We start from the raw sequence: 19,584 nt of genomic DNA, 5'->3' as shown, positions 1-19,584 counted from the left end.
ATTCCTGCTTCCTTACTGATGGTGGAACTTCTGGGTCATTGTCAGCCCTCATTGGAACTTTCATGCTCAGTTGGTTTCATTGAAGCTCACATTGTACATACTGTTGATGTTATTTTAGTAGTCAAAAGAGTGCCAGTTATAGTCATGCGGTATGAGACTGTGTATACTTGCATTCTTCAGGCCATATTTTCACAGACAGATTCAAAAATGACACCATGTTCCACCTTTTACAAACCTCATGTGACAATAGGGCAGTTATAGAGTACCCTCTTCCTAAAGCCATACATTTGGGTTCGATATTGCTGTTTGTGTTGATTAAACAAACAGGGTTCAACATATTAGTGAGCCTTAGCGCTGCTGCTAGATGTATGTATTCAGCTTTTGTGAGAGCTGGCGTAGCAATGCTGAACTAGACTAATTGTTTCCTGGCTCTCACTTCATACTTAAAGCACAGACACGACAGCTGTTTCGATTTTCTCATTTCAGAAGGAAAGTAAACAACCATATTCTCCAGATTGTTGAGCTATTTTTTTTAAGAAACTAAACTACATGATGGTGCAAACCACAGACTGGTGCTTGTTTAACAGGCCATCTGAGCCGGCTCTCCATCTGAGTCTGTTCTGGGATTCATTGGTGCATGTCTGGGTATAGCCCACAGCTTCCACAGAGCTCCTCTTCTGGATTCGATGTAACAAAATCCGATAGGCCCCAGTAACGGGGCTTCTCAAATCTAGACTGTTATTAAGAAGATGGACTTTGGTGATGCCAAGATCCTCCAGCATTGCCTTCACATTTAATTCATCAGAGGTGAGGATGCAGTTAGACTCAACCAGATGGGAGGGTGTCGCTCTACAAGCAGGGTAGGCCTGGGGGTATTCGATGCCTCTCATCCAGTCACTGGACATGATCCGTGGCATAGTGAGGCGATCTACAGGAACTGGCCGTAGGAGGCCCTTAATGATTTCCTGGCATGATTGTGGAACAAAGGAGGGAATGGAATAAGAGCCCTGCAGGATACAGCACTTCAATCTGCCTGTGTTAGTAGCCTTGAATGGCATAGTGGCCGTCACCATAAAGTAGAGCAAAACACCTAATGCCCAGATATCTGCATATTGACCAATGTAGCCTTTCTCTTTAAACAGCTCAGGGGCTGCATAAGGCGGCGAGCCACAGAACGTGTGGAGAACATCACTGGGACAGGAAGATGTACTAAAACCAAAGTCACCCACTTTAATGCAGTAGGTGCTGGTGTAAAAGACGTTCTCAGCCTTCAGGTCCCTGTGGACAATGTCATTATCATGCTGGAAAAAGGAAAAAAACAAATGCATGTTTTAGGTTACATTTGGTGTCATTATAGGGGAAACATAAACTTAATTAGATCGACTGCACAACTTTTTAAAGGTGTGAGATCTGTGCATCGCAAGTCACAAGAACAGTGCTAAAATAAAAAATACAACCAAATAACAAGTTATAAATTTGATTTTATATTCATTGGTTATTTGATTTTGTGCTACAGTTTTCGTCTTTCTTTTTTTTAAATAAATGCTCTCAGTGTTCACCTTAAGGCTTCTTTAGACTCACCATATGTCTCACTGCAGACAGGACCTGTGAAAACACCAGCTTGCTCTCCAGGTCTGACAGGCGCCCTCTGCTGCTGATCCGGGAGAACAGCTCCCCTCCACTGGCATACTCCATCACCAGGTAGAGTCGCTTAAATGTTTCCACCACCTCAAACAGGCGCACTATGTTCGGGTGGGCCAGCTTCTCCATGCAAGAGATTTCAGAGGCAAAAAGAGCCTGCGAGCGTTTTTCCAAACGCACTTTATCCAGGATTTTTACTGCCACTTTTTCTATCAGGTGAAGACAGATGTAGACATAGGTGGTGAAGAAACAAAGAATAAACTCATTTTCCCTGACCTTTTCCATAATTTAATTGTCCTTATTTTATAGTGTTTTTCTTGTCTTTATAATTTTATATTTCCATGTGTGTTTTCTATTAATTCTTTTTCTGAATTCTTATCAGCATTGCCATGGTACACAAAGAATGGAAACAGTATGGTTTGAACCTGGCTGACTGATGAGATTATCTATGTGCTCTGACATCTGGAATGACCCAGACTGGACTTACATTGTGTAAAGTGCTAAGCTGAGCTGACTTGAGTGTCTCCCATGAGCCAATAGTCTGTAAATTTATTATAGAACTGACAGTTGCTTTCTGAATTAGAGCATTTTGATCTAGAAGTAAAAAGAAAAACAAACCTCTAGAAACTACCCAGAATTAACTTTCAGAGTTGCATGAAGTTTCTATGTTGAAAGAACAGTTTCTATATTCAAAAATTCATATACAAACATAAGAGGAACATGTGCATGACATATCTGTGGTGCTGCTTTTCACTGCCCAAACTTGTTTCGGCACCTTTCCATGCAATATATAAATATACATATGTATATATATATATATATATGTGTGTGTGTGTGTGTGTGTGTGTGTGTGTGTGTGTGTGTGTGTGTGTGTGTGTGTGTGTGTGTGTGTGTGTGTGGCTTATAAAAATCACACACTACTTCATATTTTCAGTACTGGCAAGTTAATAAGACCCACTGCACTTGTTTTACCGGTCAAGTATATAGGAAACATGGCCTTCTCTGACTAATTTATCATTGCTTTGAGACTATTACTTTGACACCCGTCACACAGATGATACTCTTTCTTTAAGCAATTACACTAATATATTCATGTTGACAAACATGGACAGACATTTTTTCAACTCTGAACTTCCTAAAATCATTAATGGTATCAACAGAAAATAAATGAACATGACCAGAATAGTTTCTGGAGAAAATACATCAATGTAATGTCCCAACCTGGAGCTATGTGTCCTACCTCATCATTGAAGTTGTGAAAATGCAAAAATGGGAGGTAAAAAAAAAAAGCAAAGCATCCCAAATCTCACCTTTGGTCAGGTCATGTATTCCCAATCTAACCTGGGAGAAGTTGCCAGAGCCGATCTCCCCCCTCAGTTCATAAAGCCCCACTCGCCGTCCAAACGTCAGATCATTCATCACCTTCTCTGAATGGGTCAGATCATACAGGGCCTTCCCCAGTGCTGTGCGCCGGATTGATTCCTCATCGTCTGTCATGTTTTCCTTCGTCTCCACCTTTTTGCTCACCTTTGGGGACGGAAGGGTGAAGATTTCCTCCTGACGTGGAGTTGTCTTCAAGTGAGCCCCTAAGAAGGAGGAAGGAATGAAGTTGAATATTTTGGGATGCAGTAGCGGCTACTTGGAATAATTATTTTCAGCAATGCATTCAGTTTAATCACAGTGTAACCAAATCATTAAATTATGCAAGCTAAAAGAAAAGTGCTGTATCTGTACTCACATGTTTTCCCTTTTATGTTCTTCTTACTTCTTTCTGTGTTGATGTTATTATTTCTGTTGTTCACATACATGATTCCTATCCAGAAGGTACTCTGTGTTTTTTCGCTTTCTGTCTTTTGGGGGATTTTAGAAAATAAAAGAGTGGTAAATTACTAAGAAAACAAACACTACAGGAAAAAAGTTGTCTGAACAAATGTGAGCAGCATGACAAATAAATAAATTTAAAACCATCCGCATGCATTAGGAAAAATGTTCTAAGAGATTGTTTCTTAGATAATAAACTGCCTGTCCAGCTGCTGCTATGGTGGAGCTCCTCTTCTTCATCAGCTCTCACTCTATGCTGCAGTGCTGTCAGTATAATCCAGAACTACAACATAACACCCTATAATCCCTAAGTGCTAAACTCCTCCCATGCAGACAGTCAAGGCTTCTTTAACCCCCAGACTCGCACATACCACCTGATACAGGTCCTTGAACAGGTCATTGATGAGATTATTTATACAATGCTCTTACATATGACAATCATCACTGTTAGGGGTCAACAGGCTGTAAGGTGAGAACTGCATCAGTGCTTCAGTTGTACGGAGTGTCCTCTGGTTGTGGCTTTTCATGAAGAGACACACTGGTCACCTTTCAGCTTTGTAAATTAAGTACACTACTGTTCGAAAGTTTGGAGTCACTTCGAAATGTTTGGAAAAAATGCAGTTTTTTCAATGAAGATAACAGTAAATTAATCAGAAATACAGTCTGGACATTGTTAATTTGTTAAATGACTATTCTACCTGGAAACGGCTGATTTTGAATGAAATATCTACATATGGGTACAGGGGCCCATTTCCAGCAACCATCATGCTGTAATAATTATTATTTTGCTCAAGACTGCACTGATAACAAATAGCATCTTTCCACCAAACCAGAAGAAAAATGCTATTTTGCAGGGTTTTTATTTTTTATTTTTATTTTTTAGCTCAGCCAGAAGCTAAAGGGGATGGGCACAGACAGTGAGTAAAGTGCTCCCTTGTGACTGGGCTGCACAGCCACACAGTGACCTAGACACTGACCATGTCACCAGACAGACACTTGGACAGACAGTGAGCACAACCATGCTGATGTCTGTTACCTATCTAACTCTGCTACCCAGACCGACACAAGGATTGTCTAGCAGTCATCATGCATAAGCTGCTTGTTCATGTCACAAGTGACTCACTATAATCCAATCACAAACTCAGTAATCAATCCAGCACGTGCAATGCTGAACTACAGTATTTAATTAAGGAAAGGTGTACTGGGGAGGGAAGAGAGACTGCAGTCAACCAGGTGTGATTACTCCTATGGGCCAATTTCAAACGATTATTTTGTGCTACAATATCCTTTGTAAGAAATTTACTGTCCAGTAGTGATAGAAGTACAAAACTGTACGACTGAAGATTGAAAATAAGCTGTATAATAGTAAACATAATGAGCCTATCATCTAAGATGTTGAAATTTGAATGAGTGAAAGTTTTTTTTTAAGTGAGCCACTCTATGGGCAGCCTTGTATGAAAAAATAGTGTGGCTTAGATTTATGTCTCCCCTCAGATCAATATACTGACACCTAATCATCCATTTAAAATGTTCTCAACATATTCCAAAAATCCATATATTTTAAAGAACAGAATATTACCGTTGTAAATCCACTGGAATTATAAAGCAGGCCAAATACACAACCATTTGAAAGACTCTTGACGTTGGAAACAGCAGTTGGTGAAACAATATCACCATAAAGCAGCTGCTCTGGAGCTTTTGCTCTTAAAGCCTTCCATGTGGAAGTTTACTTTGCTGTTTCCAAGGTCAAGAATGAACTTTCAACCCCAACTTAAAGCCTGTAACATGCACGGAAAGAAAATTTCATAATATGAATTCTATAACAAGTGGGCAAACTACACTTGTTGGATCTTGTGGTGAGATTACAAGCCATTAACACTGCATCTGCTTGAGAATTTTATTATCAGTCTTCCATTACAAATTGCACTGGATATGAGTCAATGAGTTGTCCTCATCCCTGTGGATAAGATGGTGGATATTAACAATAACAATCAGAGTTAACAACCCACTTCAGGACCTGAAACTTTTTTTGAGAATCAACTTTGGTCAACTTCATTGTGTTTTTTGGTTTTTGGAGACCAATCCTGTACGACCTAGATAATTAACATGAATTTTACCAGGATTATGGTGGAATTTCATTGAGATTTGTTAGAACCAAAAGGAATCAACAATTGAAACTGTTGTGGGGGTGTCACCTTGATCAAGGTGTCTGAGGGTAGATTTCTCTCCGAATGATGATCTGTTGATCTTGTTGTAAATGAGGGGACCACGTCAACACTTTAAAGACAGACTAACACCTTGTTCAGAAAAGAACAGAAAATCAGTACAAAGCAAAGATCACAACATGGCTAAATCTCTTATCTGCGAACAGAACAATTTTTTAGAACATGAGGCCTGACGAGTGAACATAACAGAGGTGCTAGGTTGGTGCTTTCAGATAATATTAGAACTAACTTCTCAGCCTCTTTGCCAATATACTGTGTTATACATTATGTTTTCATGTAACCCCAGACGCTGTAAAGACATAAACTTTCATGTCAGGAAACTTGCGTAATAAACAGTTTTGGTTCCTAGTCTTCCCATTTTCTCTAAAGAAAAGAAAAAGAAGAAGCAGAGACTTACAGGACAGTTTCAAGGAATCTGACCATTTGGTATCATGTTGAATAAACACAAAGGTGTTCGAGTTTTGTGAAGGGGAGGCTCAGGCCCCCATGCTGATCCTGTTTATGTGTTTGAGCCAGGTTTTGTTTTAAGTCAGAGGTGCTAAACACCTTCCCCCTGAGATAAAAGATGATTAATGCCTTTGACTGAGCGACGCTTTAATGGTTCAAGGCTACTTAAGCACTTCATTAGGGTGAGCTCAGGCCGGTTGACACACTCGAGCTACAGGTCTCCTTGCAGCAGAAGCAGAAAAGCTGTAGAGTTTTCCTTTGAAGCAGGCTCTGACTGTAGGAGCTCCATCCCATGAGGCATTTAACATGGAAATTTGATTATCGCTCACTGTTTTTTGACTCCACACCACTTTTAGGCCTTGTTTTTTGGTGACCTTTGGGGTTGACGGTTGATCCCATATAAATATCAGAGGCACCAGAAAGCAGAGGGACACCAGGATCTGGCAGCTGAGGAGCAGATTGGAACTCAAACCATGGATGTAGCCCGGCCTTTCCTTCTTTTAATGTGTGTCCTCCACCTAACCTGTAAGTAGTTTGCTTTTTCTATTCTCTTGCAGCTGGGACACATCATGAGATGCTCTGTCACTGACTGGACTGACACCAGTTGGCTCAAACATATTTATTAATTGCTTGTGATAGAACATGAGTAAACATGCACTTTAGAAGAACGTGTGATGCAAGGAGATGCATTCATTTTGTTGTAGTGGATCAATTCACTTCCTTTTAACCAAACATTTATTTTTTTCATGTTTACCCAAGATTAACATTTCCAGTTGAACATCATCATCCATTATATAAAAATATTACTCAGTAATCAAGAGATTTTTCCTAACAAATATTACCTTATTAGGACTTTCATTAACAAATGACAAGAAGTAAACAGATTCCTGCCCAAATAATTGTGAGCTTATAGTTAATGATTCTATACGATGAAATACCCTTTGAAATCACTGATGTATGACGCATGTTCACCTTGTGTTTTCCAGTGACTGTAGTGTTGAGCAAACACATTGATCACAGAAACCTGTTCGCACAGAGGGTGTGCTGCAAGAGACAGAGCCACTTTGTGTATATTGGACAAGGTAAAGCTACACATTCTTCCACATACAAAAGGATTCTTGTCTCACTGAGTGTAGGCAGGTTTACATATACCAGCATATTTGTCTCTATGTCTTTAACAGAAACTTAAGCAAGATTTCTCACATGTTGCCAAAATCCTAAGCTAAAGCAATGACTTCTGACTTCTGTCTCTGATTCATCAGACATCTCTGGGACTCCTGTCAGCATCGATGTGGGAATGTGCAGGTCACACTGTGGGGGGACAATAAGACCATCCCACGAAGCAGGACAGAAGGATTACTCCAAACACTCCTCCATGCTGGAGTTTCTCAGGAGCAAAAAAGTAAGTGAGAGGCTGTGGCAGTTTCTGACACTACCACAAGGGTGGGCTGCAACATAGATCTGCACTCCTAAAGTGAAGACATTATCGATGAAGTGTAATGAACACAGACTATATATATATATATATATATATATATATATATATATATATATATATATATATATATATATATATATATATACATACATATATAGTCTGTGTTCATTACACACACATAATTATTATGAAGAGCTGTGATAACTGCAAAATGTTATTTAACAGTAACATTTGTTTGGCCAGATGCAAATATTGTGTGCTAAAGCCCACTCAGATAGTGCACCTAAACAATTTGCTCCACGGAAACCTGTTCTGGCTTGAATTTTTCTCCTTCCCTAAAGATGAGGAGCCGTCGACCTGCCGCTCCGGAAATCTCGGAGCCGCTGAAGCAGCTGCCGTCCTGCGGGATGAACCAGGTTTGTGAGCCGACCGGGATGCGGGTGGACCGGGTGCTTCTGTTCGAGGGTCCCCGAGAGGTGGAGGTTATTGAGGAGTGTCACTGTGAGATCAAGCTGAGCCAATGCATCCGCGTCCCCGCACTAAGGACCTACAACTCCGACACACCGTATGAGATGGTCATAGACGTGGGAGGATGCTCCCGGTCCAAAGGATCCCCAGGTGTGTGTGTGTGTGGTCAGGTGCTGGCTATACTTGTGGAGACCAAATGTCCCCACAACTGTAGGAAAAACGAAAACAATGTCACTTGTGGGGACCTCATTTCGGTCCCCACAAGTTTAAACAGTGTTTTCTTGGCCATGTTGTTGTTACTGAAAAAAGTAAACGTGCAAAAACGTTTCTTTAGGGTTAGGCATTGTTTTGGTCTGTGTTATGGTTAGGATTAGGGTTAGGGTTAGGGGCTAGATATGAATGGGAGTCAATGGTATGCCCCCACAATGATAGAAAAACATAGTGTGTGTGTGTGTGTGTGTGTGTGTGTGTGTGTGTGTGTGTGTGTGTGTGTGTGTGTGGGTGTGGGTGTGCGTGTGTGCGTGTGTGTGTGTGAGTGAGCTGCCTGCAGTAACAACAAATAGACATAAAGCAGCCAATAAGATGCAAAATTTGAAAATGAAAAGTTATGTTAGTTACATTTTCCTGGATTTTGAGCTTAAGGTTCTGTAATAACTATGTTTAGTTGTTGTTGTTTTTTACATTTGGTCTCAATCTACACTAAAGACAACATTGATATATATTGTATACATTTTTAAATATGCATTCATCTGAGCTAAATTTACACGCATACTTCAAGTAATTAAGTGATGAAAATCAGCATGTGGGCTTTGTGCTTATGCTGGCCTTAAAGTATTACTCATATAGGCTAGACAAACCTAATCCAAGTGGTACCATGCTTAGTATATTCTGTTTGGGAGTGACTGAAGAGCTAATCCTGCTATTCAAATACTGCTGGTGGGACTCTCCGTGGGTTTAGTGTTGACTCACAGATTGGAATTGAGCATAAATCCTTCTCTTTATCGATCATTCACAGAGGGATTCTCCTGCATTCCTATTAAGTTTGACTCTGTCTCAGTGGAAACCCCCAACAAAGTGGATCTCATCCAGATTGTGTTGGCCTGTGAAATGAAGCAAACCTGCTACAGAGTCTCATATGTGGAGTATTATTATGAAATAGTGCTCCATGCAGATGGAGTCAAAGAAGAGAGGCTCAAAGTAAGTAGAATCTAGAAACAATTACTAAAACAGAGTTCTTCCTCAAATTTCCCCCTTCAGCTTCATTTTTAAAGGAAGCCCTTAAAAGTAAGTGCTATTCCACCTCCGATTAGCATGATATGCTAAGAAGAGTGAATCACTTGTGACACCAGTTTCACACTTTCTTTTGTAATCCAGTTGAGAGAAATGGGTGTTTGGCAGGGAGCCAGATTGTAATAAAGCATGGTTATTCATCAGACATGCATGTGGAGGACAGGTTTTAGTCAGGCCCTGTCCACACGTATCCGGATAAGTCTGAAAAGACATATATTTTTCTCCGATTCAGCCTGTCATCCACACGTAACCGGAGGTTTTTGGTTCTGAAAACAGAGGTTTTGAAAACTCCGGCCAAAGTGGAGATTTGGGAAAAACCCCGGGTATGCGTTTACGTGTGGACAGACATAACTGGAGTTTTAGGAGTGCAGACGTCACTGCCTGCGACAAAACTGCTATGACGTCAGACATGTGACCTTTGTAGACAATCGGAGCAGAATGGACGTGCTCAAAAGTGTACTCGTTTCAACAATACTGCAGGCGCTTTTTGCTTGTTTGATCTTACAAGCTCACTTACTGCTTCACCTCATTTTTGTAGTTAGAATAGTCCGCGTTAGGCCTTCGCCTCCTGCATGAGGAAAGTCGTCGGAGGTCTCCGCGGGATACTGCTCTAAAAACAGAGCCAGTATGTCCCCATACTTGCTCTGGCAAGATTCCCAATCAATACTTTGCTGGGTTTTATTCCCTTTGTACTCCAAAACAACATTTAAAAGTAATTCTGACTCCTTGTCGGCACGACACGAGACAGAAGCTTATTCTAATTGGATAAGCTTGATATATACGTACATGTATCCGGATACGTTTAGACGTGGATTTTTGTAGAAAACGGAGATGTGTGGCCGCAGATTTTTTCCTAAACGGAGGGGCGTGGATATTCGGTTTTAAAAATATCCGGATGCATGTGGACATGGCCTCAAGCTAATCGACAAGCTGATACCATACAACCTCAGTGTGAAGGATTTCAGTGTGTGTGGCATGTTTATTTATGGACAGTTTTATTTTAGTTAAAGCAGAGTCAGAATTTCTGGCACTGCTTTATTTACTTTGTGTTAAGAATGGAAATTTTAAAAAATAACTCAATACCTGTAGCAACAAAGCACAAACCAACTTTATTGCACAAACAAGGGATTTCTTTTTGACAGAGAAGGAAAGTTTGTTCACTTCAGAAATATTAATTTGTTTCCCTGCTTTACTTTGTTCATTGAAGCAGTATTAAAACCGCAATTTAAAAAAAATGTGCGGCCATGTTTGACGTAAACAGGAATTTATACACAATATTCTTCCTTCATTCAACCAACTCCCTCTTTAAAAAATAAACCTCCTACAAGCTGCATAACTATCTTAGAGCAGAAAATTAAGCTACTATTTGTGACTTTATCTAATAAAAATTAGTTAATGGAAAGAATGAAAGTTAAATTCTTTGGGACAGTTTGTTGTCTCTCGGCAAAGAGGAGAACAAACACAAACGGTTTTGCAGGTGTGGAATCAAAGGAGTCTACATGCTAATTAGCAGCTGGCCCCCAAACTTTACTGGGTCAATATTTGTGACCAGCTGTGTGCTCATCTCCCTCTCTCTGTGTTGCTAATTGTCCTCAGGAAATAGATGTGGGCAGATGTTTGGGAGGCTGCGCTACAGGAAGCCGATGCCTTCTTAGGTAAGTGTGAACACAGCTGCTGCAGACACCTCCTCTGCCCCTCTCACAACAACTGCCTGTGAGCTTTGACACCGTCTGCAGTCAGCAAGGTGACCTCTTTGATTAATTCCTACACCAAATGTCTTTTTCTACCTTTTGCATTGTTTTGTGAATGCGGACACCTATTGTTATTGTATTCTTATCTTAAGTATAAAATAAGAATAAGAGATTCAGCGTCCAAATTATTTTGTAGATTTTTCATCACCGTTCAAAAATTTGGGGTCACTTAGAAATGTCCCTATTTTTGAAAGAAAAGCAGTTTTTCAGTGAAGATAACATTAATCAGAAATACAGTCTGGACATTATTAATGTGGTAAATGACTATTCCACCTGGAAATGGCTGATTTTTAAAGGAATATCTGCATAGAGGTACAGAGGAACATTTCCAGCAACCATCATTCCTGCGTTCTAATGCTACATTGTGTTAGCTAATGGTGATGAAAGGCTAATTGACAATTAGAAAACCCTTATGCAATTATGTTAGCACATGAATAAAAGTGTGAGTTTCCAAGGAAAGCATAAAATTGTCTGGGTGACTCCAAGCTTTTGAACAGTAGTGTTCTCCCTGTGCATGCGTGGGTTTTCTCCGGGCACTCTGGCTTCCTCCCACAGCCCAAAAAATATGGTGAGGTTAATTGGTTACTCTAAATTGCCCGTAGGTGTGAATGTGAGTGTAATTGTTTGTCTGTATATGTAGCCCTGCGACAGACTGGCGACCTGTCCAGTGTGTCCCTTGCCTTCACCCGAGTCAGCTGAGATAGGCTCCAGCACCCCCTGCGACCCTAGTGAGGATAAAGCTGTGTATAGAGAATGGATGGATGGATGTGTCACTGGGACTGATTAACCTTTCAGCTGTAGTTTAATTGTTTGTTTGTCACAGTTTTTGGAGATGCACTGTGTTATTCACAGTGGTTGTCTTTTGTAGTGACAACGTATTTTGACATTTGTTGTTACAGTAGTCCAACTGATCCACAAATCTGCCACTTGTGGTCTGAAAGGCAGCCCAGCTCGTGCATTCCTCAGGGTTACGAGAGCCACAGCTTCTTCAGCCAGCATGGACAGAGTCGAACTGTCCTCTCCATCACTTCCTGCCTTTGCCAAAACTAACTACAGCGCCTTCTACTGGAAAACAGCTCCCCAATCTTCCAGTGATTCCCAAAATGATTTACCGCTGTGGCTGCAGCCCATTAATGAACCCAACTAAATACTACCCTAAAGTATTATTGTATTATATGTAATATATGTACATATGATAATTTTGTAATAAATTTAATACCTCACTCTGTGATGGCTTCTTATTATACACTTTACCCACAAAGTTTACCCAGACTGCAGATTAGACCTGTTGAAAAGTTTTCCAAGGTGCCCTACAATAAAACAAAATAAATATTATAATAATGGTAAACAAATAGTGTGCCTGTGTGCTGCCCTCTCTAATTCAAAATTAAACAGACTTAGTATTTTTGAATCAAAAATGTATAAACTGCTGGTTTGAGACTAAATCTTGTAAAACAGAAACAAGAGGAAATGAAAGACTGTGTTGCAGGTTCACCATACACACATTGCAATGACTGTTTTTTGACCAATTCAGACTTTTTCTCTTCTTGGTGAACCTTGGAAGTAAATGAAGTTCTAATGCAAATCCCCACACTTCTGAAGTTTCAAAGGGTCTGAATGAGGCCTTAAAAAAACGCTGAAATGGAGCTTAATAAAACAACCACTAGACTTGCAGGTAGCTGATTTCTCCCTGATTTGCTATCAATGTGTGAAAAAAACACTTTCCGTCTCGGTTTTCTGTGTCTTCAAAAGAGAAAAAAGGTTTTACAGCTTGCTTGCAAGGTGTCATGTAGGGAAAACTTTGATCTCCTAAATGTTTATTACAGTGAAGGAAACAAACATTTTAAGCCAGAGCCTGTCTTTTGCTTGTGTGTAACTGTGCGTAAAGATCAAAGGTAACAAATGGCACCGTGCATAATTTCTCTCGTTCCTAGAGAACAAGCGAGTTTGCTTTCAGAAATCAATGAAAATATGCGAGTTTACTGCATAATTTAAGCTGCACATAAATCCATCTTCTAAATCCAGAGACATTTTATTATTAGTATTTCTGCTTTTTTAATAGAGAAATGATGTTCCAATCTCGTTGTACACTGTACAATGACAATAAAGCACATTCTATTCTATGGGGTAAACTCTCCCTAAATTAACATTTTCAGCTTATCTAGCACGGCACATGGGTCAAATGATAAATTCTAACAATAAATCAGGAAATTTACTATAGGCTGTATCAGTAAATAAAATGTTTTGGTAGGTCTACATCAGTACCATACAGGTAGTCGGCACAGCTGGACTTTGGGGCTCCTTGTCAAAAACAAAGCTGCAAATTTGATGGTTATCCAAGTGTAACTGGATAAGCAGTTATGTAAATCTCACAAAGTGTAACCAGCGACACCTGTGTCAGTATAGCAGTAATTGGTTTCCACCTAAGGCGTTGTGCCCATTATTCTAAATTAATGGATTCATTGAGGCACTATTAACCTCCCCCTGTGAGGGTGCGTCCAACAGAGATCAAGATCAAGCTTATTCTGTTTTCAGCTTTATATATAAAAGGGAAAACATATTCCACAATAACATAGTCACTGATCAATAACACTCCAGATTTTCAAAGGCTGAAGTTACTTTATTTGAGCCTTTATTGCCAGACATGGAGACAATGGGCTTGAATAAAATCTACAATGGGCTTCACACCTTGTGAACACCGCCATTAGTCTTCCTTTACATTCGCTGATTGGTGATTTACATTTGCGACCAAATAGCATTTTTACTGCTGTTTACCGATGGTTTAGGGGCACTGAGAGGGGAACAGGGACATTTGATATAAAAAGTCGAGCTTCCACGACTCCACAGCCACTCCAGCTCCAAGTTGCTTCGTAGGACCGCAGGAATCATCTCATCCTTCAGACATGTTGATGTTTGTGATCAGCCTCGCCACTTTCGTGTGCGCCTCCACAGCACGGCCTTCGGAGAACTATCTGGAGAATCGTTTCGCCTCTGAGAATAAATCACAGGAGGTGCGTTCAGCTGCCATCAAGAGACTTTTGGAAGTTTTTGGGATGGATGACCCTCCTGCTATCCATGGACACAAGCAGCCTCCTCAGTACATGCTTGACTTGTACAACACAGTTGCTGATGTGGACGGTGTGACCAAAGACCCGTATCTTCTGGAGGGGAATACTGTGCGCAGTTTCTTTGACAAATGTAAGATCCGATTTTTACCTGCAAGCTACTGTAGAACATTAAATGCAATGACGCTTATTCCTAATAATTATATAGCTAATTTCCATTGCAGTGCGCAGTGAACAGGTGGAGTTCAGCTTCAATTTGTCAACAGTTGCAAGAACCGAGAAGATTCTCACTGCAGAGCTGCATCTTTTCAAGCTGCGTCCTCACGGATCATTCAGCAGACATCACTTCTGCCAGGTATGTAGACCAAGTAAACCAATGATCACAACTTGAAGATTTGATGTTTAAATAAATGCAGCTTTTCTTTTAAATTTCTAAAACTGTCTGTATCCATCCTGTTTTATTCAGGTCAGTGTTTATCAGCTGCTTGAAAGTAGTATAACCAACAACACACAGATGAAGAAGCTGCTATCTTCTCGACTCATCCCAGTCCACTCTAATGGTTGGGAGGTGTTTACAGTCACACAAGCAGTAAGTATCACCTTCTCCCCGAATCCTACACGAACAAAGTTTCGTTGCAAAAATGCAATGACAATAAATATCCTTGAATCCTTTGAATCTTGAACTGCTGGACAGTGTCAGCACTGTGTTTGGTTTGACCGATGAACTTTTTGCTGAAGGTCCGCTCTTGGATGATGGATGAAGGCAATAACCTGGGGCTCCATGTGGTGGTCCGGACACTGGGAGGAAGTCAAATAGATATGAAACTGATCCGGTTTGCTTCAGAACGTAGTCACCATCAGAGCAAACAGCCCATGTTGGTTCTCTTCACTGATGATGGACGCCACTCTGCTCCTCTTGAGAGTAAAGGTGAGATTTTTGTCAACTTTATTGCCATTTGATTGATCAGGTTATGATCGTAAATTCCAAGCATAGGCTTTTTTTCCCCAGCCTAACTGCTAATAAGGAGGCGTAGATAAGAATTACAGGGACCAGAGGAAACACAGGGCCTCTCAACACTCTACTCTTTACTTAGCATTGTTAGTAATCTATGAGAATAATTCATCTGTATCACCAACAAACACTCATTACACTCTACAAATAAACCATTTTGGCAAACAGTATTTATGCATATTTCCAAAGAAAAATCTGCCCTGGTTTGTTCACAGCTAACACAAGGGCTGAACAAATTCATATAAATATCTAACTGCAATATTTCTGACAGAAATTGCAATTAGATTTGCAATATATATTTGTATAAATTCAAGCTTCAGTTCAGTATTTACTGTGAGATCAATTTAAAACATGTAATAGAGCCTTACCAAATGAGATAACATTAAAGGCATGACTTTCACACAAAGAAGTCCTGGCTCAGGCATGCTGTGTATTGCCTCTAATTGAGCTTTTTCAAATTGTGGCTTCCATTTGAAATAGCCCTAGCTCACACAACTTCATTCTTGAAAGTCAAATTATATTATTCCTTCTCCCCATGTATGGAGGAATCTACTGTGTCTCTTAGAGCAAATTAAAAATTGCGTCTCCTTTCCTTCACCAGATCCAAGTGACACCACTGCCAGCTCCACTCTGCTTCAGCTGCTCATGTCAGGCCCATCTTCCCGCAGCACTCGCTCTCTGGACTACAGTGAGGAGGAAGGTGTGTCTATGCCCTGCCAGCGCCAGCCCCTGTATGTCGACTTCGAGGAGATTGGCTGGTCAGACTGGATTGTATCTCCCAGGGGTTACAACGCTTACCACTGCAAAGGCTCCTGCCCCTTCCCTCTGGGTCAAAACATGAGACCAACCAACCACGCCACTGTTCAGTCAATCATTAATGCCCTGAAGCTGATCAAAGGCATTGAGACGCCGTGCTGCGTGCCTGATAAGCTCTTTTCCATCAACTTGCTCTACTTTGATGATGATGAGAATGTGGTGTTGAAACAGTACAATGACATGGTGGCTGGAAGCTGTGGCTGCCACTGACACTAGCAGATCAACTGGTGCTTGGCTGCACAGATGTACATTAGAAATACAATAGACAGCCGGCTGCCCTTTCACTCTTATTAATATGCTGAGGTTTACATGTGACATTGTAATATATGTAAATATGCATAAATTATAATATATAACAGTGATGGAAATAATATCCTGTTAAAGATGTAAATATGTATATTTTATGTTTCCTGTTGTCAGTGATTAGTTAGAATCAGAATAAATGTTGTAAACAAAGGATGACACTGTGAATTTATAATTTTTTTAAATTAAAAATGTTCAGAATGCCCTGATATATCAAGAAGACACTTTGATAGCTAAATTAAAATGTTGGAGAAGAACATCAATCAAAAATGTCCTGCTATCAATGGCTTCAAAGAAGTGCGTGGATAAATCAAGCTTCAGAAGTTTTAAAATAAATTTTTTTTGCAGTGGAAAAATGCACACAATCATTTTCTATCTAAATTAATTAGTATGTATACATACTGCCCATTTCAAACTAAATGAAGTTCTTGGACAGTACTGACAATTTTCATTATTTGACTGAAATTAAAACAAAGAGCTACATATCCTAATCCTGCAAAATTCATGACAGTTCCTGTACACTAGGTCAGAGCATACATTGTTTATATTTTTCAAAAAATGCTGAATTCACTATTTAGTTATTTTTTTAATTCTTATTTTATTTTCTTAACTCATTTATCTTGTATGTTTATCAAGGAGAAAATCATCCAATCTCTCTCTCTCTCTCTCTCTCTCTCTCTCTCTATATATATATATATATATATATATATATATATATACACACACACACACACACACACGTCATTTTGCAGTGATTTTAGTGGTCCGGCTGACTTGACATCCAATTGGGCTGAATGTGGCCCCTGAACTGAAATGAGTTTGACACCCCTGGAATAGATTATGAGGGTGCTTTTATAATATTCTGTTTAATAGGTTTGATTGTTCTAACAAGTCATCCTAGTAATATCTCTGTCTTAGGAAGAAACACATAACATAATAAGATAATTTTAGACATCAGTCTCTAAGTTTGTTGCTCCATCAATATTTGTTCTTCATTCAGTGGTTAAAAAAAAAAAAGGCAAAACAGCACAGAAGCAAGTCCACAGAAATCAGCTTTGAGAAGTAACGAAACATATGACTTAAATATTAAATCCAATTTGTAAGCAAACGTTCACTCTAATAATGCTGACATGTAATGTTCTATTTCACTGATCTCAGTAAAGAAATCATTTAATCAAATCTTATAAAGAGCTTTAAACTTCCACAAGGTTCTGTCTCACCACTATACCTGGTTTTGGTGTAAGTACACCGTCAACAGTAGAACAAAAATTCTTTTCTTTTCTTTTCTTTTCTTATCACTTTTCTTCTTCTGACATTGTTTTGAGCACTGAAGTTTATTTTTTTACTGATTGCCTTTTCAAACAAATATGACAAAGCAACCACAGCATGTAGATTGAATATTAGGTGTCAGGAAAAGTACACGCACACTTACAACATGAATAGCATTAATATTTGAAGTACATGTCCACACTTTCAAATGTACTGCATGTCAAACCTCGGTGTTATTAAATTAATTTGGGAATGGAAATCCTGTAGGCTGAGAGCAAAATGAGCTGATTGACACTAGGTGGAAGCTGCTGGTAAAGAAGACTCCTGCAAAATAATAGCAAAGCACACATTAGCAAAAATACTGAATGTAGGGCATCATTAAGAGAACATCATTCATCAGTATGCAGAGCTGTGTTTTCATTTGACACTCTTTAACATCTCAATTTAAGATTTGCAACATTCCCAAAAGCCAGAAAGTATATCTAAAAAATGTTGCAACTAATAGTGTGTAGAGCTGACAAGAGACAAATGCTCCAGATTTTTGTTAATAAAGGTAAGGTCCAAAGAGGGAAACATATCAACTGTTTTCAATTTGAACATCTCACAAAAACATGAAAACTGGTTGCCTATACAAAAACAAACAAACAAACAAACAAACAAACAGAAAAACATAATAATTACATTTATTGCAAACCTTTTTGAACGCTCTCTTCCCACAATATCTGAGTGTGTTAACTATGGAATGGAGAGTTTCTGGGAAATATTGTGGGTTCTGTTGATTAAAACACAAAATGATTTCAGATTTGTGACGAGAATCAAATTCTATTGCTGTTCTAGCACTAAACATTGGTATGTGTGTATCATGACATGTTGGATCATTCAATAAGGATGGAGTTTACAGGGACACTGGACTGAATATTTCCAAATATTTTAATATTTCTTTGTGTCATAGTTGTATCTGAGGACCCTTGAATTTTTTCTTTGGACCTATTAAGAAATCCCTCAGGTTGTTCCCCACTGGGATAGAGTGCCCTGACAAAACTTCATGCTAATTTTTCAGAAAATAACATCCATCCATTACCTATACACTGCTTTATCCTCATTAGGGTCGTGGGGGCACTGAAGTCTATCTCAGCTGACTTAGGGTGAAGGAAGGGGACACCCTGGACAGGTCGCCAGTCTGTCACAGGTCTACACAGAGAGACAAACAATCACACTCGCATTCACACCTATGGACAATTTAGAGGTATCTGAGCATGTTTTTGGACTGTGAGAGGAACTGGAGTACCCGCAGAAAACTCACATATGCACAGGGAGAACGTGCAAACTCCATGCAGAAAGATCCCGGGAAGGCGGGGATGCGAACTGGGAACCTTCTTATAGCTGCAAGGCAAAAGTGCAAACCACCAAACCACTGTGCAGTCCAGGATATAACATTTAAACTGAAAAGTATACTGCGACATAAAGCATTGCTTGTTGTGCCGACTGCCCTTCCTCATCCCTCATGCTACGTACAACAGCCTGACGTAAAAGTGGTGCTGTACATGTGCTATTAGAAGTCATAATGACCAGATAAAAGGCAGAGTTTGATGTCAGTGCCTCGAGTTAGTTGCCACCACTACTTCTTGTAGAAAATTAATACATTTCCAAGCTCAGAGTTAGGCCAGATATGTCACACCTGACCTACGCTCAATATGAAAACACACGTGATTATTATATATATTCCAATAATCAATTCTCAGCCAAACAAAACTAGACTACCATTGAAAATTCTATTTGCCTCAACAAAACCTTGTCTCTAAAGAGTGTAACCTGAGCAGGGAGCGAGGCATTGGCCATAGAGTGGCACTAAAGGGGGTTGATACCGCTTGGCATGATGCTGGACGACAGCCTTTATTCATTGTCAAAGGGGATGCTATTCACAATGGAGAAAACGATGAAATGCTGCCATTATAGTGGGGACCAAAGGGCCCTGTGGCAGCCTGATACCTGATCTCCTCTTTGGCTCTGGCCTCCTTTTGTCAGAGTATTTCATATC

At 39.8% G+C, this 19,584-nt stretch overlaps 3 protein-coding genes across 5 annotated transcripts; 2 read left to right on the top strand and 1 right to left on the bottom strand.

Moving 5' to 3' along the window:
* Positions 1 to 545: 545 nt before the first annotated feature.
* LOC110957579 (serine/threonine-protein kinase NIM1) lies at positions 546 to 3,221 on the bottom strand. Its single transcript, XM_022203641.2, has 3 exons — positions 2,952 to 3,221; positions 1,582 to 1,850; positions 546 to 1,301 (listed from the first exon to the last, which is right to left on the bottom strand). The coding sequence occupies exons 1-3, from the start codon at positions 3,136 to 3,138 to the stop codon at positions 546 to 548; spliced, it is 1,212 nt and encodes a 403-aa protein (XP_022059333.2). The 5' UTR covers positions 3,139 to 3,221.
* Positions 3,222 to 7,777: 4,556 nt separating this feature from the next.
* Positions 7,778 to 13,859, top strand: pnhd (pinhead). Of its 3 annotated transcripts, XM_051953439.1 has the most exons (3): positions 7,778 to 8,190; positions 10,927 to 10,985; positions 11,981 to 13,859. In XM_051953439.1, the coding sequence occupies exons 1-2, from the start codon at positions 7,914 to 7,916 to the stop codon at positions 10,983 to 10,985; spliced, it is 336 nt and encodes a 111-aa protein (XP_051809399.1). In that variant the 5' UTR covers positions 7,778 to 7,913; the 3' UTR covers positions 11,981 to 13,859. The 3 variants fall into 3 exon arrangements, with proteins under 3 accessions (XP_051809399.1, XP_051809400.1, XP_051809398.1); XM_051953440.1 differs by lacking the exon at positions 11,981 to 13,859 and having other exon boundaries at positions 10,927 to 11,138; XM_051953438.1 differs by lacking the exons at positions 10,927 to 10,985; positions 11,981 to 13,859 and adding an exon at positions 9,056 to 10,385.
* A 41-nt stretch (positions 13,860 to 13,900) lies between these two features.
* On the top strand, positions 13,901 to 16,431 carry admp (anti-dorsalizing morphogenic protein). The gene is made up of 5 exons (XM_022203676.2): positions 13,901 to 14,279; positions 14,371 to 14,501; positions 14,613 to 14,735; positions 14,885 to 15,074; positions 15,760 to 16,431. The coding sequence occupies exons 1-5, from the start codon at positions 13,985 to 13,987 to the stop codon at positions 16,182 to 16,184; spliced, it is 1,164 nt and encodes a 387-aa protein (XP_022059368.1). The 5' UTR covers positions 13,901 to 13,984; the 3' UTR covers positions 16,185 to 16,431.
* The last annotated feature ends 3,153 nt before the right edge of the window (positions 16,432 to 19,584 follow it).

This window comes from Acanthochromis polyacanthus, chromosome 9 (assembly GCF_021347895.1).
Source record: "Acanthochromis polyacanthus isolate Apoly-LR-REF ecotype Palm Island chromosome 9, KAUST_Apoly_ChrSc, whole genome shotgun sequence".
In the NCBI taxonomy this organism is placed as follows: Eukaryota; Metazoa; Chordata; class Actinopteri; family Pomacentridae; genus Acanthochromis; species Acanthochromis polyacanthus.
The sequence above is the reverse complement of the archived record's forward strand: the minus strand, read 5'-3'. Positions and strand labels throughout refer to the sequence as shown.